Source organism: Anarrhichthys ocellatus, unplaced genomic scaffold, assembly GCF_004355925.1.
Source record: "Anarrhichthys ocellatus isolate YVR2014 unplaced genomic scaffold, GSC_Weel_1.0 scaffold4, whole genome shotgun sequence".
Classification (NCBI taxonomy): Eukaryota; Metazoa; Chordata; class Actinopteri; order Perciformes; family Anarhichadidae; genus Anarrhichthys; species Anarrhichthys ocellatus.
This window is the reverse complement of record NW_022280034.1, coordinates 2,387,473-2,414,820: the sequence shown is the minus strand read 5'-3', so window position 1 is coordinate 2,414,820 and position 27,348 is coordinate 2,387,473. Positions and strand designations below refer to the sequence as shown.

General features: G+C 43.8%; 2 protein-coding genes across 3 annotated transcripts in view; one reads left to right on the top strand and one right to left on the bottom strand.

Annotated features, from left to right (window-relative positions):
• wnt3 (wingless-type MMTV integration site family, member 3) overlaps positions 1–6,375 on the top strand; it is a 22,139-nt gene extending 15,764 nt beyond the window's left edge. The window contains exon 4 of the mRNA XM_031842974.1: positions 3,309–6,375. Coding sequence (XP_031698834.1) covers positions 3,309–3,788 — 480 coding nt within the window. The 3' untranslated portion in view covers positions 3,789–6,375. The remainder of the gene's footprint in view (positions 1–3,308) is intronic.
• On the bottom strand, positions 6,257–27,348 carry LOC116381125 (vesicle-fusing ATPase-like). 2 transcript variants are annotated; one of them, XM_031842972.1, is made up of 22 exons: positions 27,263–27,348; positions 25,060–25,148; positions 24,880–24,976; positions 24,064–24,103; positions 22,534–22,700; positions 22,254–22,361; positions 22,034–22,109; positions 21,067–21,222; positions 19,572–19,771; positions 17,326–17,491; positions 17,142–17,216; positions 16,778–16,965; positions 15,935–16,030; positions 15,266–15,422; positions 14,991–15,124; positions 14,224–14,290; positions 14,021–14,100; positions 12,663–12,797; positions 12,334–12,447; positions 9,329–9,384; positions 9,061–9,127; positions 6,257–7,621 (listed from the first exon to the last, which is right to left on the bottom strand). In XM_031842972.1, the coding sequence occupies exons 1-21, from the start codon at positions 27,272–27,274 to the stop codon at positions 9,103–9,105; spliced, it is 2,238 nt and encodes a 745-aa protein (XP_031698832.1). In that variant the 5' UTR covers positions 27,275–27,348; the 3' UTR covers positions 6,257–7,621; positions 9,061–9,102. The 2 variants fall into 2 exon arrangements, with proteins under 2 accessions (XP_031698832.1, XP_031698833.1); XM_031842973.1 differs by lacking the exons at positions 24,880–24,976; positions 25,060–25,148; positions 27,263–27,348 and adding an exon at positions 24,415–24,873.

Sequence of the window (27,348 nt, the reverse complement as noted above, 5' to 3'; positions counted from 1 at the left end):
TCGCACAAAAACACAGCAGTGGACAGAAGACTCTGCATACTTTTGGCACAGATAGTATTGATATTGATTCCCACAAGACTAAACTGATCAGCAGTGGTTTAACGGTTAGAAGATGGACTGTGGGACGGACTCTGCAAGACAGAAGCAGGTTCCATTGTTGAAGTACTGACATCTAACTGTTCAAAAAGTGCTCAAGTCACCGTAACACGAGACCTTCATTAGACATTCCTCTGCACACATGGTACTATTGTACTATGGATTGTAGCTAAATGGGTAAACGGAAGCGTCGGACAGCGACCTGTCATGCAAAAAGGAGGAGGACTCATCCAGGAAACATTAGTCTGGGATTACTGAGTGTTCATGTGACGGTGGGAAGGATTCGGTATTTGACTTGTCCGCCTTAAAAATGAGCACTTGACTTGGAATGACTGGTTAATTACTCATCTAAGCAACACACCTCGCCTTTCATGCCTTTTGCATCCCAATGAAAAAATTCCCTCACAGTCAAATAACCCGAGTGAGTTGAAGGGGAGGGAATCAGCTCAGACTTAAAACATCACTGGCTGCTGTCACCGCTCGGAGAAGAAATCGTCTCCCCGGCGCCTCGCTGAGGGGCAAATGGAGGGACCACACGGCAACAAGACGGCCCCTTTGATGTGAGCGCACAGGAGCAGCCGGGGAGACCACAGGAGCTAAGTGAGCAGCGGCACTGTCAGGAGTCTCCTCTCCTCTCCACCTGGCCCTCTCACGCTCCCATTATTTAGCCCCCGGGGCCCTCTGAGACTTGATGTTGGCATGACAAGCTCACAAAGTGATGTCACTAGACCCCCCCCCCCTCTCTCCTCTCTCACTATCCCCTTTCTCAGCCAGAGGTGCCACAGCCACCTGCCTTCCGTCCCAGCTGGGGGAATTCTGCAGCTAAATATAGCCGTTGAATTAAAAGCACAACAAAATCAAAACACAAAAGGTGAGATAAGCCCCGCGGCGGCACACTCACGATGTGAGCCAGTGACTTCAGAGGGAATCGGCAGCAGCGCAGAGCCTCTGTACTTCACAGCTGTATGACACTTAAATAAATTGCAGCCAGTGGCGTATTGTTTTTCTTGGCCCCGCTCTGCGAGTCTTCAGCGGTTTTGTTCAGTCTGCATTACTTAATTTCCTGTAAATTTATGACCATTAAAATTCCGACAGATCTTGCTCTGTGGTGACTGTCTTCACTTCCACACGAGCACAGAGTCACTTATCAAATTAACTGAGCACATTTAACTTAATTACGCTTTTTAAAAAGGAATATTACACCCAAAATCTACCTTTTTTAAAGTGTCAAATTCCCTCCGCTCGTAGGCCTTGAAAGGTGGCCCAGAAGAGCTTGAATTAAAGCCTTGAAGTGGATTCCAGTGGCAAACAAATGTCAAAACGTCTGGAGAAACTTCTCACCACCTCGCAGCTCCAAAGCTCTGCCAAAAGTAGAGTATTTAGGGATTTCTTGGCTACGGGAAAGTAGTTTGAGGGCACACTGAACATATGGATCCACTGTGGAGAAGAGGTCTGTGCATTTAAGAAGTTTCTATATCTATTTATTATCTATCCGTCTACGAGGAAACGTTTTCCCTGCTGTGAATCTAAGCTTTAAAGCCCAGGGCCGGAGACTTCAGACTCTGAAGATATATTTATAGCAGGGTGTTGCTTTAAGGGATCAGGAAAAAGGGGTTATGAAAGCTTACATGTTGGATCCTTGCCAGGCTTTACGAAGTTGGACATGTTTTTTTTTAAAAACAGGAATGAAAGCAGGTCCAGCTTAGAACATATCTATATCTATATATCCATCTATAGACCCTTTTACAGTCGACGTCATCAGAAATATGCGTGCGCATGTTGGCAACCGAAGTGCCGCTTTGTTTGCTCCAGCCAGCCAGACGAGTTGAATTAAAACTGTTACCAGCGTTAAAATGTCTGCTTGTCAGAATCAATATTCCAACAAGTTGAACAGAACTTCCCAACAGACTCAAGACCGTTTCAGAGCAACAGGTGTTTCAGTTTAACCAGCGACCGTGTTAACTGGTGACTTTCAGCCGAATGCCTGGTTGACTGAAGGCTGTTACGAGGACACCTACATGTTCTGTTGGTGTTTTCAACAACTGCCGTCACTACGAGCAACTACAGACGCACGATGTACGATTTGATTGACTAAGCGATTAGTTGATTTAATCAACAGATCTGGAAAAATTAGTTTCCCCACAAAGAATCACACAAAGCACCAGTGTAAATCTTATGTTTACCAGAGAGAAGTTTCTTGTAAATCAGTCATTCAGCATGAAAGAAAGCAGAAAAACAACTAGTCGACTAAAGTAATCTAAAGCGACTAAAAAGCCACAGTTTACTCGACTAATCGACTAAGAGGGGGCGGCCCTATCCATCTTGCAGTTGGTGTTCCAGTTCATCCCAAAAGTGTTGGACGGGGTTAAGATCAGAGCTCTGAGCACGCTGGTCAACTTCTTACACATCAAAGGAACAAGCAAACTGTGGACACAAAGTTGGATGCACACTGTTGTCCAAATATGTGTCCACGGACACACTCGTCTTAGAGTCACCCGTTAACACACAGGTCACCCATTAAACCCGTCACACCGGCGGCGACTACAGCTGCAAGCTATCGAACGATCCCTTCTGAGAGTGATTCCCTAAAACACACTCTACGCACAATCATCTGCAGAACAAGTCATACTGCATACGAAGACATCCAAAAGAAGGCAAATGTTGCTTCTACAACTGGACTATTTGTACCAAATAAAGACTCAATGAAGTCAAACCTCTGAGTCTGTATCATGGCGTTTCTCGTTCTGTATATGAACACATAACAGAGTTGGATCATCTAGTCACTTGTAATTTCTCACTAGTGTGACGTTACATGAGAGGTTTTTCCACCAAATACACAGGTTGCAGGTTGCAGGTTGTTTAGGTTGCATTGGCCAACCCAAACACAAAGTTGATGGACAATGTTTTCCTCATGTCGGCATATGATCTGCCCAGAGAATTGTTTGTTTTTTACATTCCTTATGACGCAAAACATGTTTGTCGTGTTTGTTGTTTTACAAGTGGGCTACGACTGAATGTGGTTGTGCATCCCTGTGTTGCATCATTATCTTGAACCCTTGGTGGTCAATGCTCTTATGCAGCTTGACACCTTATTGCACTCCAATTAACTTCCGTTGCCAAACACTTATGAACGCCATCCTACTGTAAAAGGGTCTATTGGCTTTAAACATCCCTACAAAGTGACCATAACAGTGTCTTCTGTGTTTCCCCAGACCATCCTCGATCACATGCACTTGCGCTGTAAGTGCCACGGCCTGTCGGGGAGCTGCGAGGTGAAGACGTGCTGGTGGGCGCAGCCGGACTTCCGCATGCTGGGCGACTACCTGAAGGACAAGTACGACAGCGCCTCCGAGATGGTGGTGGAGAAGCACCGCGAGTCCCGCGGCTGGGTGGAGACACTGCGCGTAAAGTACAACTTCTTCAAGCACCCCACCGAGCGTGACCTGGTCTACTACGAGGGCTCGCCCAACTTCTGCGAGCCCAACCCGGAGACCGGCTCCTTCGGGACGCGCGACCGGGCCTGCAACGTGTCGTCGCACGGCATCGAGGGCTGCGACCTGCTGTGCTGCGGCCGCGGCCACAACACCCGGACTGAGAAGCGCAAGGAGAAGTGCCACTGCATCTTCCACTGGTGCTGCTACGTCAGCTGTCAGGAGTGCGTGCGCGTCTACGACGTCCACACGTGCAAGTGAGAGAGCGAGAGAGAGAGAGAGAGAGAGAGAGAGAGAGAGAGGCCCTGTGCTTTCGGACTGCTGGACTACAAGTCCTGCCCTTCAAGCCCCCACCTCCTGCACGACTTCCCCGCTTCCAAACACTAAAACATTCATTGGCTCACTCACTCACTCAGGCCCTAATGGCACATCATCGATGGATACTTTCTTCTTATTTTTGTGTAAAAACCCTAGAATCTGTCTTCCAAACCACTTCATTTCCATATCTGACACGCTTGTGATGACCTGACTGAGCTCTAGGCCACTCTCATGGGAAGAAGCTCGAGTTGTGCTGTGCCCCCCCCCTCCCCCTTGCAGCATTGGACCCCCCTTCCTTATTTATTTCCCCCTCCATGCCAGCACAATGTTTGTGTTGCATGTACAGTAACACTTTTATACCTGTTGAGATTAATGCAGTAAAAAAAGAAAAAAAAAAGAACTTTCAGACTCTTTGCTTTTGAATTTAAAAAACAAACAAACAAAAAAAGCATCTTCTAACTAACACCTCACTTCTCCGGCCCGTCTTGGCTGGTTTACCTTCTTTTTTTTAAACTAAACCAACCTCTACCAGTGACGCGAACACGTCGGCAGCCCCGGTAAACCATCACTTTGTAACTACTGAACTGAGCTGTTCTGTTGTAAACTACTGCGCTGATGAAATCCTCATGTGCTGCTGCTCCCCTCGACCGCACCAGTCAACCGGAGAAGATATATATGCTACAGTCTTGATTTTTATAGCCCTGCATTTCTGAAATATTACCATTGGGCTGGGACTGGAGTTATGCGGCATGTGTGTGAACAAGCATGCTCATTCCACCAACAACCATACACACGTGTGTGTGTGTGCGCTCGCGCTCGCGCACGCACGCACGCACACACGCACACACACACACTATTCAGCCACTCCAGGTGGTTAAAATTTGAAGCATTGCTTATGCGTTGCAAAGCTTGCACTCCTTATGAATGACGACTTTGTTCCTGCATTCGATCGACCCGCTCACTACTTCCACACGCGTGATGCAACGAGCTCGATCCGAGGAGCGATGCCGTCTGAATTGTATGAGGGAGATCATCTGTGGCTGTCTTTATGCATCACAAAGGGAGTCAAGCTTCAGCATGCTTAATGTTAATTCTGGTCTTATGAGCAAAGTGATTATAGGGAGATCCTTTTTTTTTGTTATCCAACACTTCATGCACTCATCAGGTCCATCATAGAGGCTTTAGTCTGAGGCAGATCTTTTATCACCGTAGAAAAGGAAAAAGGGGGACGTGTGACGACATGTGGAGACCAGAGTAGCTTCTGATTGGCTTTCACAACCCTTCCTTCCTTCCTTCTCTCTGCATTTTCCTCTCAGTTGGACAGTTGTGGTTTTTGAGAAGTCTGATTTATGAACTTGTACTCAGAAAAAAAACTCATGTTTTAGGGATATTGGAAGAACACTACTGTAATTTGATGTCTGCCCAGTCAAAAAAGGAAGTTATTTTTTGGGGTTGGACAGAAAAGACTTCCAATTCATGTAGATTCTGAGAACATTAAGCAGAAGAAAGCTGGGAAACTTCATCAGGAGCTGGAGGATTTATGTGTGCAAGATGTGTGTGTGTGTGTGTGTGTGACGGCTGCCAGTGACAAACAAGTGAATGGAAAAAACGGATGGACGGACGGATGGCTGTTGGCGATGGTGGAACAAACCATGAGAGGTTTCCACACGACATGTTCCGACAGTCCCACCTGCTTCCTATTAATTGCATTGAACAAACAGAAAGCACCAGTAGTGTGTAGGCTGTCCTCTCTCTGTGTGACGTAGCTTAGCATTCGTGTCCTCCTCCCACCTGGGACTACCTCCCCGTGTTCAGTCCCCCTCCACTTCTCCCGCTATATCCAAAGTTTTGTACAAATGTTTTAAAGTGAATAATTCCCTTTTTATTTTATAATCGTAAATGTTATGTTTTTATAAATATTATTTATTATACGATGTATATATCTGTATGACTGAACTAAGATTATATATTTGAAGAACAAAACTGTCTCGTGCTTTTTGCTTTGTAGCCAGAGGTTCACACTTCTCCACCGAACGGATGTTCAAGACTGTGAGACAAAGTTCTACATGCTTAATAAATAGTACGGTTACATATCTCATCTTTAGATACCTTACTCTCTTCTACAGTTGCATGCATTTTAAAATGAGGCATTTAAAAAACGAATTCAATCAAAATAACCAACAGTGACATATCTTCATCCTCTGTTGTCCAAAACCTATTAAAACTATTTTTTTATTACCATGAACACACACGATTCATCTTCAGTCACACATATTGTTGTCCTGCAGCTCGAAATACTCACTACAGCGCCAAATGTGGATTAATCCGCCGCTGAAAATAGTCCCCAAACAATTCACTATTTCCTCCTGTTTGAGTAACGTTTGTTAAAAAGTACGGCGAGAAGATGTTGAAGGATGAAATTAAACTTTTTACTTATATTGTAAGACAAACAAACGCATTGTTGGTTGTGGTCTTTTTCTGGCATTTGTTGATAAGAAAAATATAGAATAGTCATAAATATGGATTCTTATTAAAGAATTGGCTGTTAATTTGCACTGTACAGAAGTTACATTTTAGAGGGCATACTATCCAGATGAGGTGACACAATCACATCTCAATCATCAAAAACATACAAGAAATGTAGAATTATGGCACACAAAATACAAATAAAAGAAATGGTCGCAACATAATCTCCATTTGCAGCATGATCCTGTTATTAATACCCGAAATAAATATGTTCTGCAACTTTGGGTCCACAATCCTGAAGGACTAGATCAAGAAATCTGCACCCGAGGGAGAAGTCCCACCGGCGCCCACGCAGACGTTCTGCAGGAGCTACTCGGTTAAACAGCCGACTGTGTTTTCCTGTTGAGCGGTGTGACTCTCACACAACATGCTGCAGATGCTGTGGAGGTTAACCGCGAATGTCTGAGTAGCTTCATCTCATCACGAGACGTCAAGTGTGTCATGATTACGAGATAATTACACTCGATCATAATTATAAAGACACGTCCTTATGAGTTCAACATGCCAGGAACACTTGGTAATTAAAATAGAGAGGTTTTGGAACAAACTCCTTGATATTAGTCTGAGGATCTTTTACTGGACTCCTGTACTTTATCACAGAAACACATCTTTAAAGCAGCACGAGCCCCCGTGGTGTGAGGTGACTCACTTTATAACATTTGCTGGTCATTCACTCCCTCATTCATATCACATAATGCAGAGTTTCTTCTTAGTAGTAGCAATATAGTTAATTTATTCATAAAATAAAAAGACACGAGCAAGTACATTAAGAACAAAGTGAGATTTTTAAGAGATGGAGCCGTCTTTGGAAAGATCGGATTACATAAAACAAATGTGTCCTTTATAAACAAACAGTGTTGTGATTAGTGTTTGTGCATGCACATCTACGGCCATACAAAGGTTTCTAAATCTTTTGCCCGGACTCTTTTTTTTTATATATATAAAAAATAACCCAAAGACATTCTTGGGGCATCACATGGAGATGACAGCAGTAGTCTTCAGCAAAACGCAATATACACAGATACCACAAACACTGCCCGTGTGTGTGTGTGTTATGTTACATGTTGACATAGTGCTGAAGAGGAGGAGGTTCGCCTGGTTGGTTGCTGCTGCAGTGCAGAGAGAAGTGCACCGAGCTTCGGGGACGGGAGGGAAAGGACGCAAAGAGAGAGAGAGAAAAAGATGGGAACTCATCTCTCGCTCGCTTCCTCCTGCCAGCCTCTCTCTCTCGGGCTTCCGTTCCTCCGCAGCTGAGTGATCAGAGACAAACAAAAGTGAGAGGAGACAGGCGTGCGAGGGAGACGTGCCGCCACAGGAGAGCACCTGTGTAGTCGACCTATTTCTAGGCACGCCGCGCGCTAACTATACGGCGCGTCTCTGGAGGCGGAGATGAGAAGAGGCAAAGCTCCGGCTGCAAGTTGAAAAGTTGCTCAGAGTTTTTCATGTTGTTCGTCGTCACCCTGGGCAGCCCGTCCTCGTGGGACGCGTCTCACAGAGCAGGATTAGCCAGATAACTTTAAAACAAAGAGGAATGTCTTCTGGAACTTTGCCATTATCAACATGCGGATGTAGGACAATAGTTTTACGGTTATCTGGAGAACTTTCTAATCCCATTTTGTGAAATTCCCCCCACGATGCTGCCGCAGAGTCTGCTTGTTCTTATAATTTTATGTGATTATAGTGCCCGCAATAAAAAGTCACTGTGGACATCCATGCAGTTAGACAGGCATACCCTCAGAATGTCTCTACTACGGACTATAGATAGCCAGAGATAAAGAATAATAATCAATGATTCCACATTTTGGGAAATGTTTACTTTCTCGCCAAGCGAGAACAGCTAGTTAGCTTAGCATAAAGACTGGAAACAGTGAGGTTATTTATGACAAAACTCCAGGAATAACTGCCCACAATACACACCTTTTAGCAAAAATACATAAAGTTACTCGGTGTATATGTATTTTATTGTGAAAGGAACAGAGGGAGTGGATCTGGTCTGCACTGCCTTTGTCCAGGTTGAAGTGAATAATATAGTTAGCCGTGTTGTTGTACAGTATAGTGTACATTGTGAATATGCCGATTCCGCACAACGTGATTGGTTGATGACTTTATTCGTGATGCAAAAGTTCAGAAAAATCAACCTCACTCTGAAGATTTTTACATTACGTTACACTTTTTCGCTGAGTAATATTCACCTTCTGTGTGGAAGTACTCAACAAAAACAACAGTTTGAAAAATATATATTTATCGATGTGCAAATGAATCGCACTAAAGTGTCCAAAGACCTTTGAGATGAGCTGTTGGTGTGCTAAGCTAAGCTAACTTGTGGCTAGCTCCAACTTAACATATCCACCAAACACGTGGACGTGGTTTTCATCTTCTCATCAAATAAGCGTATCTCCCAAAACGTCAAACTATTCTTCTAAAACAATTTGGTGAATGAAATTTGTGACTTTTATGATTAAAAAATACAATTAATTTGATACAGAAATTGCAAAACAACAACATCAAATAGTGGAATCTGAATTACAAAATGATATATTGAGTTTTCCAGCACTTGTATGTTTAATTTTTTTTTTCATGCATAAACATTTTACAGATTTCTGCGTTAGCTAGCTCCCTTGAACCCCGGACAGGAAGTGGTGAGTAGTGAATGCGACCGTGTGGCCTGATGCAGGCCCTGCAGTCTTACCGTTGAAGGATGCTCTTTCTTTACTATGTGGCTCCACTGAGTCTAGATGAACTTATCAGAACCCAGTCTGCAGAGGAAAGAAAGACAACATGTCTATTATTAATCACACTTGATACAATGATCAGAATGTAAACTGTTAGTACTTCTAACTAGTTTTCCTTCTCCTTTCTCTGCTACATTTGTAAATGAGGACTGGTGAAAGAGACATGTGCTGGGAGTGTTCAGTGTCACTGACGAGTCGGGTTAGGAACAGGACAAGAATACTTACGCTCCCTCATCCTGCAGGAGACTCAGGAACTTGCTAACTCTGTAGCCAGTATCCATCTGGAAGAGAGACAGAATACTTCTTAGTGTATATAATGTCATTAAAGTACATTTACTAACAGGTCTTCTTTTCTTTCTGCACAAGCATCTTGGTCCATTTGAAAATTCAGAAGCAAGGTGTTGAAACATGAAAGCAGTTTGTAGTGGCGGGTCCTGGAGTTCACGCTTCAGTTCACACACAGGGATTGTAGAGGGGGGTTAAATGAATGGCAACCTATGCAATAACTTACAGTGTGTCTGGAATTGCCTGTAGCTACTAGAGTGAAGACATGAGAGCAGTCAGAAACATCGGAATGAGAGGAAAAGAGAAGACTGAGTATGAATGTGTGTTGCTGTGTGGCTGTTTGCAGCATGTCTCAGCAAACACGGACTCATACTTCTTCAGGCTCAGTGTGTGTGTGTGTGTGTGTGTGTGTGTGGGGGAGGGGGGGGCAGGGCTGCATTTGTGCATACCACAGCAATTACACAGCATCCAGCCTCAACACACAGGCGGTACACATCATCAACATACCACAGACACACATTCAGGGGGAGAAATTAACGCCAGTTAACTGTCAGATTTAGGTCAGTTTCTGCTGCTGTGAGTCAGCCACCTGCTTTGGGTGAACACACTTTATTTGGAGGCCGCTAAAGATGGCAAGAAGCTCAGAAAGCTATAGTGACTGGTGGTAGCACTGCTCCACGGCTTGCTAATGTGTTAGCCATTAGCCAACCGGCATCAGGTGTTTAACTAGCAACCCCTGCAGGTCTTCACCAATCGTCTAGCGCCGTTTATTTTATGAGGGCTCCACTTTCTAGTGACGAGAAGACTGACTGACATGTAGAACTGCCCCTTTAAATCCAAACCTGACTATGGCCTAAATTTACAATTATAATATGCATTAGATCAACACATACAGCATCTTTGTATCCAAACCAAAACCACAAACTTAACACGTGAGAGCTGGCCCTGTGCCGAGTTTAAGGGTTCAGTATGCATGCAATAGAGCTGCCACCTCCGGAGCGACGTGTTCCTACACCGACACAGAACGGAGGTTAAATCTGAACCGAAGGGAGCTTCCTTTTAAGCAAAAATTTATTATTTATTTACTTAAAATTCTGTAAAAAATGTCTAAAATCCACTCGTCCTTATGGTCCAATTCAAATCACTGTGGCTGTGTTGCACCAACAAGGATTAATTTAATCCAAGATTAGTTCTAATCAGAGTTCTAATCTAATCTAGGTTTAGAGGTTTAAATTCGATCATTCCTAATTTTAAGCTAGTTTAAGTTCGGTGCAACATGGAACGAAGTTAAATTATGACTTACACAGGTTTAAAAGTTAAATGTTGGTGTAAACCCGCCTCAGCTTCCCAGGAACACTGCGTCTCAGGGTCTTGATGTACGACTGGTCGCGACTTCTTACAGAACTAATCACATTGATTTTTACCCTGGTGCTTTGACAGGGTCGGGGCTCCTTCAAGAGTAAATCATGTGGGTTCACGGCAAAACAGAAATAACTACACAAATGTCAACAGGGACTTAAAAAAAAATGTAAAAAACTCAAAGTCCAAACCACAAAACCCCTAAAGACACTGTAAAAAAGGTGAGTAGACTTTTCACCTCCTCGACTCATCTCCATGTGTACGACTGACGTGTTGAAAGGAAGCCAACAATCTGCTGTGAGTTGGTGGTCTGTGTTTCCACAGTTGGGTGGGTTTAATGTGCAGGTTTTTTTGTTAACCTGCCGTATGTGTTGGATGACTGATCTTTATTGATTTTGCTCTAAATTGTAGGTACACCAAAACCACGAGGTGTGCGTGATTGTTCTCATGAGTCGCTTCCCTCTGATTCAGAACATGTGAACGTAACTTTGGAAAAGGTTTCTCCAACTCTGAACGTATTGAATCCAAACTGTTTGGAGAGTAGTTTGTGAACTAGAGATGTTCTGGATCCTCCTGCTCAACAAATCATCAGGAAAGACGCACAGTTTCTTTTCATTCCAGCTAATAGATGACAGTTTTTTGTGACGGAGACGGTTGTTGACTGGTGAGAATGCCGGCCAGATGTGTCGAGGAAGAGGAGGGACGGGCGGCTGGAGGTCAGACCGCACTATTACAAAAACAACTATTTGTGTTTCAGAATAAAAGAAATTGAAAAAGACAAGGCTGCTACCTTCACCCAGTTCGATCTTTTAATACCACCAGTGCACATGGAGTCACACCAGCATCACACTTCCCATAAGAACATCTTCCAGCCAGTAACGATGTGAACATTTTTGATGTTGGAAAGAAACAAGAATGAAAGTCAGCAGCCATGCTAGCAGACCTGTGAGGCTGTTCTTAGGCACTGCAGAGCTTTGAACTAAACGCTGAAGTCAGCACGCTAACAGGCTAACAATGAAAATGCTAACATGCTGTTTAGCAGGTATAATGTTCATCATCTTAGCTTAGCATGCTAAGATCGGCCAATATGCGCAAAACATTAAACGGTACAGTGTGTAGGATTACGAGGGATTTACTGGCAGGAATTGAATATATTATTCATAACTGTGTTTTCGTTAGTGTATAATCACCTGAAACTAAGAATTCTTGTGTTTTCGTTAGCTTATATGAGCCCTTGTTACATTTCACTTAAAGGTTCCATATTGTAGAACGTTTTTAGAAAGATTTCCATGTCTTCTTTTAAATATAAAGTGTTATTATACAAGTAGAAATCCAACATAAAAGTATGAACCTAAAATTTTGCTTGATACGTCCCCTTTAAAACCACATAAGGATAACATCACAGTGGCACAAGAAGAAAAGTGAGGGTATCACCAAATGTATCAGGAACGAACTTTAGGAAACCCTAAATATCTGTTTAAATGTTTCCAAAAGTTGTTGAGACGTTTCAGTCTGGGCCAAAGTGGTTGACAGACAGATTGACATCACTACAAACGCGAATGCAACCAAAGGTATCTCTTCCTCACCTGCACGGCCATCTCAATCAGCATGAGCAACTTCTTTATGCCGATCCACAGGTTCTGGCCCTTCACAGCTTTAGCTATGTGCGCCCGCTCCACTTCCTGAAAACTGCCGAGCAGCTGCAGGGACGAGACGAAGAAAGTTCATCATTCTAACTGGGAAATGTGTTTAGGAACAGGACAACAAATATCAGCCAACAATGTCGCCTCGCCTGCGTGTGTCCACATAGAAGTAATTCACATTAAAGCATATTTTACACCTTGGCTGACAGAGTAAACATCAACTGTCTGTGTGTGTGTGTGTGTGTGTGTGTGTGTGTGTGTGTGTGTGTTACCTCCAGGGCCTCGACCAGCTGCTCTCCTCTTGAGATGTTGGGGATGTGGATGGTGGTGCTGAAAACATCCAACATCTCCATTTCCTTGAGGACGTCTCTACGACTTGTGGTGCCGATGATCAGCAGCTTACGACCCTGAAAGAGAAGCAGACGAGACCTCAGACTTGATTTTTTTATTCATTTGTTCATATTCTTTAGCTGCTTTCCTCTTACCAGCATTTGGATTGTGGACATTAGTGCAAACAGAGGACTTCAACAACAACAACAACAACAACAACAACAACGTTTGGCGATAGTGTCGTTTGTTTTTCCTTTCCTCAAAAATGCTGACAATCCAAATGTAGTGCATATACATTTGTACATATATATAGTGATGTATATTGTTCTCGAGATATGAAGCGACCTATATCGTGACAGAAGATTTTGGCTGCATCACGTCGCCAAAGCTCTTATCGGCCGGTGTCTCACGGTGAGATCTAGGAAGCGGCGTTTCACCACATTTCTCTCACGATGGTGCGACTCCAAGTTTCGACAGTGTACGGGGGCTTTAAGTCACAACAAGAGCACAGGCAACAGAAAATAACAGGACAAACAGAACAGAGCACGGCACAACAGAAGACAACAGCGGAGGAGAAAGAAGAGAAGCGAAAGAAATGTAGCTCCGCTAAGCCGACAAGTTGGAGAAGGACCAGGAGAAGAAGACGAAGGAGGAGAGGCAGAGGAGAGGCAGAGGAGTGGCGAGCAGACAGGGGGATTATGGCTGCCGGCTGCCCCCCCATGGCGTGGGGGGTTGCGATGCTGCATGCAGATGAGGTGCCACACAGGCGGCGGCGCTGCCAGGTCCTGGCTCTCTCACAGAGCCCTTTCTCCTCCGTGTCCCCCTGGCCTCCCCCGGCCCCAGGCACCCCGCTGGGCCCAGCGCTTTACAACCCCAGAGGAGCACTGCAGCCAGGCATTCAGCGCCAGGCCCCGCGCCACTTCTCATGCACATGCAGCAATATAGTGGGCTATGCTCTCATTCACAAACCCGTCAACAACAGACACACACTACAACCAAAGGAACTATGAGAAATGGGTCCCTACCACCACCATTCACTGTGAGCACAACAGGGCCAGGACCAAAACACTCGTTAATAACCATACACTCTCTCTCTCTCTCTCACACACACACACACACACACACACACGCACACGCACACGCACACGCACACCGGCCGCAGCCAGAGACCTCCAACAATTCCTCACAAGACTTGTGCGCTGGCATCCATAAGATCTGCCGCCCTCTTTCTGCCACCTAAGGACTAGCAGCCGCACAGTGAGCACGCTACAAGTAAATACCACGACAAAGCGCTCGGTACCTTTGGAGGAGGTTTCTTCAGCAGCACCAGCAGAGCTTGTAACACCAGGTTGGAGAAACGAGGGCCAATAGGGACGTAGTCTGAGGAGAGGGATCGTTTTCTATTAGCAAATTCAATTTAATGCACATCCAAATAAAGAAAATGTATCTGAAAAATGTCACTCTACTCATCAGCTGCCGTATTACAGTGACGGTCAATCTTACCTAACAAACGTTCGATGTCATCCACAACCACACAGCTCAGCTGGGACTTGTAGGCATCTTCAAATATCTATCACAGGGAATAGAAGTACAACAAACAGGTTCAGATCAGCAGAAATAGGCACACAGCGTTGTGCATGACCTGAAAACACCAAAAAGAAGGACTTCTTTTGTGGTATTAGTAAACGGATGTTGGTTTGGACTTCAAAATGGTGTTTGTAAATGTTTTCAATATAAAAAAAGAGTCTTTAAAGTAATATTCACTTTTAAATAAATGTTCTGAGTCAAATGAGGTAACAGAAGCAGCGATCTCAGGGAAGTGAGACCCAAAAACACACCTGCAATTACCGTTCAGGTGCCGCTAAAGAGACCGAAACAGAGATCTTCGAGATCTAAACGAGATTGTAACTTTAAAAAGTTCCAGTGTGTAAAATTTACATTCCCATCAGCCTCGGCTGTACTTAAAGGAGCAGTGTGTAGGATTTAGTGGCATCTAGTGGTGAGGTTAAAGACTGCAACCGACTGAATACCCCTCTGCTAACTACTGTGGCCTTCAAGTAACGTAAAAAGGTGGAAGTCTCTCTATAGAGTCCGTGTTTGGTTTGTCTGTTCTGGGCTTCTGTAGAAACATGGCGGACTCCGCGAAGAGGACCTGCTCCCTATGTAGATATGAAGGGCTCCTTCTAAGGTAACAAAAACACAACGATTCTTAGTTTCAGCCAATGTTTAATTTCAGTTTTATATTTCAAGACTTTCTACTTTTATTTTACCTTTTTGATGGCTTGACATTTGGCGATCTCCGAGTGTCCGATCATCTTGTCGGGGGAGCAGATCTTGATGAAGGGGAACTGGGAGTCTTCCGAGATCTTAGCAGCCAGCGCTGTTTTCCCACTGTTAGGTGGACCTGGGGGAGAGGATCAATCACTAATCAGCCGTTTGTAGTCACACAAACAAACTTCCATTTCTTGTCAGTCACAAAACATATTGCAGTTTGTATTGTGTTCATCTGTTGCACGCCGACTGTGGACGTGTGTGTGCGTCCTACCCTCCAGCAGCACAGACACCAGCGGTGTGCGTTCGCTGTTCTTCGTCTGCTGCACCAGCAGCTCCCCGTCCTCCAGGACCGCCGACACCGGGTCGCCCCACCGGATAATCCCGTTCATGATGTAGCTGGCGTAGTCCTCCTGATTGGTGCCAAACGCCTGGACGGGAAGAGAGAGAGAGAGGCGAGAGAGTTTAGGGTTGACGTTTTTTGTTTGAGTGTGTTGTGTCAAGTGTTAAAGAAAATATAAACTGTAAACTGTTTTGTAATCTTGACAAACTAGGGTTTGCGTGTTTTTAATCGTAAGTTTTTAAAAGTTATCCAACTGAAAAACCCAGCCCAGAGTTGACAATGTTTTTACAATGAAAGGAGCTAGCAGCACTAGCTACAAAATTCTCTAAATCTCGCAGGTCATTCAGGCCAAATTAAACGATTGGACAGGCTCATTACAATCACGCAACAGCCTCAAATACCAGATTTAGATTTCTTTATTGCTGTCGGGATGTAAAGACAATTTCAACAAATATAACAAAAGAATTGTCTAAAATATCCACCACCCGAGCTTTAATGTCATGTGTTCTTTATTCCACTTTATGTTCCACTAAAACATGTTTGATAGAAACAGAAGGAGACACAGAAGAGAGATGGAGAGAGCGACGGAGACAAACTTACAGGTTTGATGTCGTTATTCAGAGACGTCATGAAGTCCAGTCTGCTGACCTGCAGCTTCTCTGCCGTCTCGGTGTTTACCTCCACCGTGTTAGTGGCCTGCAACAAACAACACGAGATGAACGACAAGCAAGATGATGAGCTGCTTTCATTCCCTGATGAACTCCATGCCCCCCCCCCCCCCCTTAATGAAACCCATTACATGAAGTATTGCGCGTTTAGATTGCACAATGTGTCAGCAGACAATTTACTCCCTCAGAGCAGAAAGGTCAGACCGAGAGGAGGAGGAGGAGGGAAGAAGAAGTGTTTAGAGGAGTGAAGAGAAACATCACGGCCATCAGACATGTGTAAGACCCTTGTCTGTCGTTTATCATCACCCTCCAATATCTACTGCTGCGAGAGAGTGTGTGTGTGTGGGGGGGGGGGGGGCAGAACGCTTAACAGATGAGAACTTCACCTTATCTGTGTGTCCAACTTAAGCCTATGCACCTGATAAAACACTTAAGTGAAGGCATATATAAATATGTGTACACACACACACACACACACCCTTAAACTGGCACTATACAGCAGTGTGTGCTATGCGTGTCAGGTGTGTGGGCTGCACCTTAAACTTAGCAACACACAACATTAATCCAGTGGGTGCTTTAAAGAAAACAAGCTTAAAGCGGTTTATAAATGTAGAGAGGTATACAAGAGGATTGTATTTATTTTAATGTGGATGTCAAGTGCAGAAACGGCTGAAGACTCATTAGCTGATATTTTATGAACTAAAGTAGTAATTACTCGTAGAAGTCCTCTTCTCCAATCAGAGAGAGTGAATGGACACGGACCGGTAATTAGTACCTTGATGTGTCGGTTCATGGCAGTGGACTGTGCAGCTCGGACCAGGCCCTCCAGCTCGGCACCGCTGTAGTTCTTTGTCTCCGCTGCCAGCTCCTTGATGTCCACGTCAGGGGTCATCAGCTCGTACTGACGCATCTTCGCCGTGTGGATGTGGAGGATCTGGATGCGGCCTCTTTCATCCGGTAACCCTGGAAGCAAGAGAGGGGACACACGGGACTCGAAGCTTCAACAAAAAGAGTTATTACGTCTTTAACTCATGCACACTACCTCACCAGGTCTGCTGGTCTAAACTAACTGCATTACTTTTAACTCCCTTTCCAGTCTACGGAGATAAACCGTTAACACCAGAGTGAAACCCTCTTACCAATCTCCATCTTCACCTCCAGTCTTCCAGGCCTCAGCAAGGCCTCATCTATCAGGTCGGGCCTGTTGGTCATACCTGAGGGAGGGACAGATGGGACAGATAGTGGAACGAGAGAGATGAGTTAAGAGTGCAGATGTTCAGAGAGAGCCTGTGTGTTACTCTGTGTGTGTTAGTGTGTGAGCACCTATGACCAGGATGTTGTTGAGCTGCTCCACTCCGTCTATCTTGGACAGCAGCTGGTTGACCACGGTGTCGTGGACTCCCGTGCTGCCGGCCATGCTGCCGCGCTGTTTACAGATCGCGTCGATCTCGTCGAATATGATGATGTGAACGCCGCTGTTCGCACCGAGCTGTGCAGCGGAGAGGCAAGGGGGGGGGGGGGGGGGAATAAATGAGAGAAAGAAAGAAAGGCTACTGGGTGGACTGGAAATAAAAACACAATATTTACATGCACTGTCTTTGCTTAAACCTCCAGCATCTTTATGTATCTGTATATGAAATTCTGATGAATTGTTCTCTAAAGAAATTGTATTTTACAGAAACAGAAAGTTGCAGGTTTGCACATAAAAGGACTGTCTTGGTGTTTTGGTGCATGACAATAAGAACGTCAAGAGACATTTTACAATAGAAAATATATGAAAGAAAAAATAATTAAATTAAAATATGTTCTTCTAAAAAAAACCTAAACTTTTTGAAGAGTTGAGAGTCTGCAAATGAATGTATTAAACTAGAGAATTGTGGAGCTGGAACTGAAATAATTAGGGTCTTGTGAAGTTATTAAATTACAGTAAATCCACAGATTTTGATTCATGTGAATATTACCGCTGTCTCAGCACAAAATGCATTGAATGTCAAATGATTTTAGGCTTTTGAATGAAACGATATTTTTCAGGTTTAGTTATCAATCACACGGAAGACAGAGAAACAGAAGAAACCATGAACTGTCTCTCCAAACATACATACATAGACTCATGTCAATATTTTCCTCTAATGCATTCTTTCGGAGACATAAAGACGACAAAGACTCAGCCAATGTTTGATTTTTCATCCTGAGCTGAAAACCAACAGTGACCCTCAACTGAGAGACAGATGGAGAAAAAGAGAGAGAGCAGCAGGGTGGGGGGTTATCCCTCCATCTACAGACCCGTCAGTCTCAGCCGTAGCATTTAACACAGGTGTGGAGCTGTCCTTATTACACACTGGATGGTGTGTGTGTGTAGGGAGGTCTAAATAGGAGGTCAAAGACAGCCCAGCCCCTCATTAGGTGGTGAAGAGTGAGGCGGCTCGACGCTAGTGTCACCCCATCCAAACCGACCATCACTGCTGGGTTTCAATGCACAACCCTCTATACACACACACACACACACACACACACAAACTTTACCAGAGTTATTACAGCTACGTCTGGCTAAAGGGCAGATCTCTCCACTCCTGGAGAAATTAGTTTGGAGAGATGAAATGCTTATCTCTGCTTCGTGAAGCCAGACTTGTTATCTGATGCGTAGATAATAAGGTCAGCAAAGTTAAAGCAATGCAGGTATAGTGATGCCTCTGGAAGCTGTAATAAAACAGACTCATTCATCAACACCAACATGTGGGCTTTTCATTTTTGCTGTGGTTTAAATTCTGCATCTTTTGAAAGCTCACTTCAGACGCGTTTCCACCAACAACTTCCTGGTTATTTTAGTTCCAGGACTACTTTTCAAGAAACTGAAATGCTCCTTCTGCCCGTTGTTGTCTATGCTTCCAATGCGGTCTGAAGACCTGAGCTGCTGATGGTCGCAGGCTGAACACACTTCAGTGCGCCCGCCGGTTAAATCTAAAGAACACGATGAAAAAGAAATAAATGTAGGTTTTGTCTCACTGCGACTGAATTTACTGCTGCAAAGTATTTACCGATGCTGAAGTTGGATGTAATGAATGAAAAGCAGAGGAGGAAAATGAAACTAAGCGCGTAAATCGTAAATCATTTAGAACATAACTCTCTTTCTCTCTTTCATAAAATGAGTTGGGAAGCTGACAGTGAAGCTTAACTTTACTTTTAATGTCTTCAAACAAAGAGAAACGCTCTCCTCTCGTCCAAAATCATATCTAGAGTACTTCCTTGTTTTATGAATGAAGCGGTACACGAGTTGAAGCTGTGTGTGTGTGTGTGTGTTTGACCAATCAGTGACGGTCATCCCTGCAAACCTCACCCCGAAATCTCCTGTACTTTCAGAAAGTACGACCCCAGACGAGGACCTCTTTAGGGGGTCAGAATGTCCTCAAAACTTGATTTAGACTCTGGGCCGTGCGGTTTGAAACAGAACGAGTTCATCAAGGGGTTCCTAGTCCCTGAGAAAGTTCATGCAGTTTTTAATGTATGTAACTATGATAAAAGTAAAGGCTCTTGTGCATGCGAGTATATGACGCAATGCCTCCTCCCCTCACCCTCTTCTGCTCGTCCTCTGCGTCTGCAAACAGCTTCCTGATGTTGGCCTCAGACTCTCCCACGTACTTGTTGAGGATCTCGGGGCCGTTGACGATCTTGGGCTCGCGGGCCTTCAGCATCTTGCCAATCTGTCGCGCCATTAGGGTTTTACCACAGCCCGGGGGTCCGAACAGCAGGATCCCCTTCACATGCTTACAGCCTGGAGACAGACGCACAACCGGGGAGGGAGGAATGGAGGTGAAACCCAGCGCAGGAACTCATACACGGCAAATCAGCGTCATCCCTCACTGCTGTTTTTAAATGTTCTCAAACTGAAATGAACTACTTGTATTGTCTCTTTGTAGTTCTTCTCTCTATTTTATCCCCGTTGTAAAGTGTCTTTGACTTTTTGAAAAGCACTTACTTAATAAAATGTATTAATGAATTAATTACAAAGCAGCTCAATGCATTACTACGGCCAGTTTGTTTAATTCCTTCTCCGTAAAGATCAAGTGTGGGGACTGCACGCTCTCAAGTTTACACTGTAGGACTTTTAATGGCCTTCTGCAGCTGCTTAATGACATTTAGCGCAGACTAATTGAGAGGCCCATGATAACCATCTGAGCTGCCATTTGGGCCTGCTGAAGGATGACAGGTGGGGGGGTTGGAGAGGAGAACAGGGGTGGGGTGGGGGGGGGGGTGGGGTCATGTGGTTGTGTTTGGGAGAGAAAGCGCTGAAGCATCTGTCTGTCCCGCTTCACCTCTCTGGGAGCAAAGGGGAGAGAAGGTGAAACTTTCAGACTTTTGCTCCACCCAAAAAAAAAAAAAAAAAAAAAACTGTCATCACCTGCTCTGGCGGCTCCCCACGCCTGCCAATTACAGCTTTACCTTTAGCTGGACGCTCTATCGGGGCACGCCATCTCATTACGGCAGCCAGCTGGCTGCAGCCAAAGGCCGACTCCGGCACACAGGCGCCCCGGCTAAAAGGTCAGCTCGCACGCCGCCGGACGCCGCCACACGACCCTGGAGCGCTGTGGGCATTTAAGTGATGTGTGCGTGTTTGTCAAACTCAGAGGTTTGGGAGCAAGGATTAGGATTGGTGTGCGTGTGTGGGGGGGGGGGGGGGTTTCATGAGTCACAAAGATCTGATGGCCTTTGAGTCACACGTCGTCAATCTGACAGCTGTCAAAGATCGATCAATGAGTGTGTGCAGGGATCACTGTCGGGGTTTTAAGTCACGCTGTCTCGTCAGCTGATCGCTGAGTTTCTCTCTGATTCAGGCGGCGATTCATTCCTCAAAAGGAATTATTCGTTTGTCAAAATGTTGATTTAAGGATTGAACACAAGCTGAAAACATCAACTGAAAACAGTGATTATTTACTAATCTGTTCCACCAGATGAATGCTGAAAGATACACAACAGTGTTTCTTAAAACATAATTGTGTTTTTGGGGAATACATTTGATTGACAGCGAGACAGAATGAAAAGGTGAAACAAAAGACGTGATTAACTCACCCATCTGCTCCACGATGTCTGCCGGGAAGACTCGCGAGGCGAAGGCTCTGCGGAAGATGTCAGAAAACTCCTTGTCAAGGCCGCCGATGCCCATCCTCTCAAAGTTCCAGTCTGGGCTGATGATGGACTGGCGGGACTCTCGGGTCTTGGCTTTCCCTGGAGGGGAGACACACAATCAAACACTACGAGTTGAGCTCAAGAGGAGAGCATAAAGGTTTATGGGGATTTACAGAAGAATTTCTGGTAAATAAATAAATAAATAAATAAATAAATAGTCTACACACAATAACTACACGGATAAACCTATTTTTTAGTCTCCTGTTTGAATTAAATACTTGACAAATTAACTATTTTCTCATTTTATTATGAACTTTAGTGCAAAATTATCAGATTTTTGGAGAAATCTGACTTAGTATGCGCTTGTTAAAATCAATTTAGCCAACGTACTTGTGTGTCATAATATCTCGGTGTATGATTCCATCACAATCTGTCATCTTTCAATGAAATCATATCATTATGTTGAGTTATTGCGCAGGAAACAGCGGTGTGTTACCGGGGTTGTTTTGAGTCCCAAAAACATTGTTTGCATTGAAATGAATACGGTGCGTTGAACAACTTCTGTCTGTTTTGTCTTTTGGTTTGTGGTAAGTTTAAGATTTTAGATTTCTGTTTTTGACGACGTGTTAAATAAATGATCACAATAATCATATAAGCGGATTATATCACAGGGAGATAAACAGCCTGTCAGGTGGCCACTGATGTTGTGACACAACAAGGAAGGAGAAGCAAAATGAGTGAAGTGTGCCACCTTGTGGTTTTGTGGAGAATCGCTCTAAAAACAGTGAATTTAGAAGCTCTCCATCTATAATCATGACGGCTCTATCGGCTGTGTTCAACATTTGCACTGGCTGTTAGACCACACAATATATCTAACTGTTGAAATTTGCCGAGTATTGTTGACACTCACCTATCAGAGTCAAGGACGAGGTCTCGGACTTCTCAAAAATCACCTGACTGTTTCCCAGCAACAAACCGATCTGAATCTGAGGAAAGAAACCATCAAGGAGACGATGGTCAACACATACATAAATATAATATTAAAAATAAATATTAAAAATCATAAAAACAATAATAATAAATCAATGATTTTCATGCACAGAATATCACAAACATCGCCGGCCGGATACCTTCGGTTTCTTGCCAGAGGCTTGTTCTCCCTTCAGGATGCTCGGGTCCATGGCCTCAATATCTTTAATCAGCAAGCCAAACAGCTTATCACAGAAACTAAACACAAACTAAAGGACAGAAAAACATCACAACAAACAGAAGGAACAAAGCTGTACCAGCGTAGAAGATCTTTACAATACATTTACGATACATGAATGCAAAGAGCTTTACTGTGAACACACATCGCACAGGACATTCTACAATAAACTAGGTTGACCCATCATGAACCCCGTGAAGCACCTGCTGCCCGACGCTGAAGGCCTGGTTGTTGAAGTGCTGGACGAACTCCATGGCCATGTTGTCGGAGTCGTACGGGTTGCTGTCCACACTCTTCTTCTGCAGGAAGTCAATCTCCACCGTCATGGTGCTTATACACTGTTTGGACTTGTCAAACTTGTAGTTTGTTACTGTAAGGAGGTAAAAACACAAACATAGGTGCTGAGGTTTACAGATTAGACGACAACATCTGGATTATTATCTCTGGCAGGCGCTCGTGCAGCTAATCCCGCATCAGCCAAATATGTTTGGTGCACATTTAAGACTGTTGGCTCAAGGACCTCTTGTCGTTGAGGTGATCCACCATTTTTTTTAAAGTATTGAATCGACTGTTTCATATCGTCATTGACTGCCGACTCCTCACTTCTCTTCACCGACCGGTAGGGGCAGCAAGTGGTCCAACAACTGCTTCAATCTTGTCTCCGCTAGCGATTAGGAAATGTACCTGTCAAGATTTTTGACCCCCAAGGTAAGATAATTATGGTATGTATTCACTCAATCAGACACTACAGCAGCGGTCGGTCAGTGGTGGTTCTCCTGTGCAGGAGAATAGGTCTTCCTCTTCCCTTTGAACTGCTGTCTAACATTTTGTTGCCACTTGGGGCACCGAGCACAACATCTGACAGATTATCAGCTGTTAACCACGCCAAACATCACGCGACCGCCCTGAACGTTACATTCCAAGAGGTGCTGCAGTGGTTTTGAATACGAGACGTTCCTGTGAATCAGCCACAGTAGTTAAAAACAGAGCTGTAGATAATACACGCTTTATAGAAAACGATACATTAAAGAAGTAAAACTACTTGTATTCTTATGTTTCATTGTAACATTCTCATCCTCACTTTTAATCCTTCCAAACAAATGTAATAATCAGGGTTTGGCCAGCAGACGTCGCCATTGTAGACTGAAGATTGTAGTGAAACATTTTCTGTTGCTGTAAAACAGATCAAATAATAAAAAGGAGCTTTGCTGTTCTCTTTTTCCAGAACATGTCAAAAAAGATGAAGGCATCACGAGGCTCTTTCACTCGGTGGATTCGATTTTCATTCCTCCTCCTCACTCCTGATAAGCAGACAGCGTCATAATAGCGCCCATCATTTGGCCTCAGGGATAATACCTCATCAAAGAACAGTTCTTGTCTTTCTCTGGACGCCGGCCAGCATCTCAGACAGATGTGCAGTGACACCACCCATCCATATTGTTCTACTGTCTCTCCCTGCGCCGGGTAAATCATGTTCCCTCCGCCTCTCATGACACCATGATAATAGCTGAACCCCCTGAACTCCACGCATAGCTGGTAATCTGTAGGATATGAGCGCGGCGAGATGTTTCTCTGCAGCCTTCAAAGTCTGAGGTTTGATGTCTTGTGTGTCCACGGCGGCGAGGTGTCCGTGACTCAAACGGCATTCAGTGAAAAGAGAGAAAGACCGGGTTCGTTGAGGATGAGAAAAATCGAGAACATTATCAGTGTTTTGCTTTACACGTGACGCTTACCTCTAACCTCTTGTCCAATCGATAGGCCGGCCCATTTTCTCTGCAAAGAAAAAGTAGAACAGTGATTGATTTAGTTCCTTTCATCATCGTGTCTCTTTTGTATTAGGACACGTCACCACTACATTATCTGAGACATCAGTGTAACGCTCCTCTGCAACATGGACTTATTTCACCACACTTCTTCACACTAAAATGTATAAATCAGATCCATACTTAAAACATCTTTCAGGGGTTAGCTAATTCGTTCTTTTTTGCACAAGCTGAGTTTTTGACATACGAGTCAATCAATGGATCTTATTGAATGAATTATTGTGGTGAAATAAGAGCATCTTGAGGAGGTTACAGTAGTACCTGTGTGCTGTGGCGGCTGTTCATAAAGACGGAGGAAGAGCAGGCAAAGAAAGGAAAGAGCAGGAACAGACAGATTGAGACAAACAAAGATGTCGGTGCAAAGAGCTCCCAGAAAACCACACAACACATTAGTGAATATCAGCTCACATACTGCTATTTTCTTTTTAAACAATACAATGTTCACAGACAACAACATCACCATGCAAGTGTTCACCAGTGCTTTGTTAAGGAAAATCCCCAATAAATAAATAAATAAATAAAGTAGTTTGACAGAAAACAGACACAGTGGCATTTCATTTTATAAGGAACATGAAGCATTGAGGAACAACGGGTAGCTACTTATGATGAAATCAATCACTCGTGATGACACTTGCAGAAAGCTGTTCAGCAGCGATGCACAGGTGACACAGTAATGTTTGAGAAGACGTGAGAGTCGACGTTCTGCTCTTAAAACACTGAACCTACCTGTGGCAGGCTGAAGGCAATGGTCCCGGGGTTAACGCTGCAATGCTTCTTCAGGGTGAACACATACATGTGGGCTAAGTTGCGCACAGTCACATGTCTGAACAGAGATGACAAAAAAAAGAGGATTAAGTGTGGTACAGAACTAGTGGGACCCCAGATGTTACTGCTCCTCCCACTTACTCTCCAAACTGTGGCTCCTCCTTCTCATTGATGACGGCACAGTTGGTCAGCGAGAGTTCCTCTGTTGGGCATCGAGCCGCTTGCATAACCTGAAAAGAGAGCCGGGAAAAATGTAGACGGTGACTCCACCGAGGAAGTAACATAGACAGATTATGCAGTGTTTGAATGATGTGGGATTTTTAAAGCTGCTACTCCAAATTTACTGAGTAGTAAATAAGCCATTCAAGGTTGTTGTTTTAAGTCCTCTAAAAGCCATTTCTACAGACAAACCAAACACTGGTTCTAGAACGGGCCCTTTGCCTTTTTCCATTACCTGAAGGCCACCGTAGTTGGGCTCGCTGACCTGCGTCTCAACATTTAACTTCTCTTATTTCAAGTACTTCAGCATCCAGGCCAACCACCGTGGCTCTGAAGATCATTTTAGGGCCAGTTGTTACATATAATATTACCTGCTGTAGGAATGATGGGACACACAAACTGACAGCAAAACTTAGAAATCTGGAAACATTTAGCCTGTTTTGTCTCCCTGGTGCTAACAGAAATTATATTTTTCATTTCAGCTGTTTTTTTGTAATTACTTGAATGACATTAAAATAAGCATTAACTTGACACTCAGGAATAGTGCCTTTAAGTCTTTCCCAGAGCTTGTGTGAAGGACATTCCTTGCATTGTTTTCATGTAATCAGCTCAAATGTAAAGTGTGAATGAGGCACAGAAAAGTCCAAGGATCTATAGGACAAGGGCGACTCTCTCATTATAGTACGCTGAGAAGAAAACCGTGCTTTGCATACAAGAAAGATGAAACCTAACATGATAAATAGTTTTAATAAGTTACCAGTTCATTATCTAGCTACAACTAACGCAGTCGAAAACAACGGGCCTCCATGAAGGTTACAATGTTTAGTTATTGTTGTCGGCCATTTTGGAGACTGTAGTGTTTGATGAAGTTTTCTGTATTGAGTTCAAGGGAAACTTCGCCACCTTTTATGTGGACGTCGGATCAGGGTTGATGGTAAATGTAGTCTGTGTGAACCAGGAAGCGGAGTAGCTGTAGCTGCTGAACTTCCTTGTTCGTATGGCAAATTAGCTATGTTTCAAACAGCATCCCAAAATATGAGTGCAGAGGATGTTATGGACGAGGATACATTTCACAGAGTTTGGGCTGACTCGTATAATCAGCAATGAGCAATGCATCCTGGTACATGTAGGCACTGCCGTCAGGTTGACAGTGGACCTGGAGTTCAGATTGTATTTCTGTCAAACTCTCTAAACTAGTGTAAATAAAAACTGAACTGAAATCATTCACAGATTAGTCAATTGACAATAACAATATTGCAGTTGCACCTATTTTTTCAAAGAATATGAGAATTTATTGGATCCAGATTCTTTTACACAAATATTTACTGCTTTTATTAGCCTTCTGTGGAATTAAACTAATTATTTGGAGATTGTAAAACTGTTGATAGCAATTAGAAAACGCCACCTTGGGCTCTGGGAAATGTTCTATACTTTCTGAAGGAAGTAATAGGAAATAACAAAGAAATAATTAAGTACAGCCATAATAGCGTCCATGAAGCTGGGACTTATTACAGAGCTGTTGTATTAAACTACAATACTTTCACGTTGAACCAGGTGTACCTAATAAACTGACAGCTGTGTATAAACAGCTGCATTGAGTAATTAGTATTGCTACTATAATTACTTTGTTTAAATTTCAGCTACTTAAAAACAGCCACTGATGTGAGGAGTTAACAGAGAGTTCAACATCAGTCCAGTTTATCTTAGGGCTCTTCTTCTTCTTCCTCTTCTTCTTCTTGTTTCCTTTAATGTAGCTTCACTTCCTTCATTGATTTAGCCTTTTAAACTGGAGCTAATTACATCTAACAGTAGCATTTTTATATCCAAGTCTATAACGCTATTGACTATTATATAATGTATCGCCTCTGGCTGCTCGGTGGATGTTAAATACATCAGTTTAAATCTAGAACAACAATGGTAACAGAGCTACATGCTAGCAGTGGTCACATGATACTCCTCTACTTCCGGGTTGCCTACGAAGTTTTGATTGACATCTGATTCTGGCTCACTTTACGCGTTTAAAAAAGAAAGTATGTAGTACTTAAAGTACACGCTAGGGTTTAGTATTCAGTGTTGTCTGTTCGTGGTGTGTTTAGGTTTTAAGTTTCGCTTTAAATAAACTCACCCGGTCGGTCATCTTTACTCCGGTTCAAGTGCAACTCAGCATAGGAAACCCTCTGCTGACAGAACTGCAAAAAAGAGAAAGTGACG

Excerpts from the sequence above, each read along its gene's own strand:
- LOC116381125 (XM_031842972.1), bottom strand. Across the intron at positions 24,104-24,879 it reads TTGCCTTCAGCCTGCCACAG|AGAAAATGGGCCGGCCTATC; the intron begins GTAGGTTCAGTG and ends TTTTCTTTGCAG. Across the intron at positions 9,385-12,333 it reads TGATTGAGATGGCCGTGCAG|ATGGATACTGGCTACAGAGT; the intron begins GTGAGGAAGAGA and ends TCTCTCTTCCAG.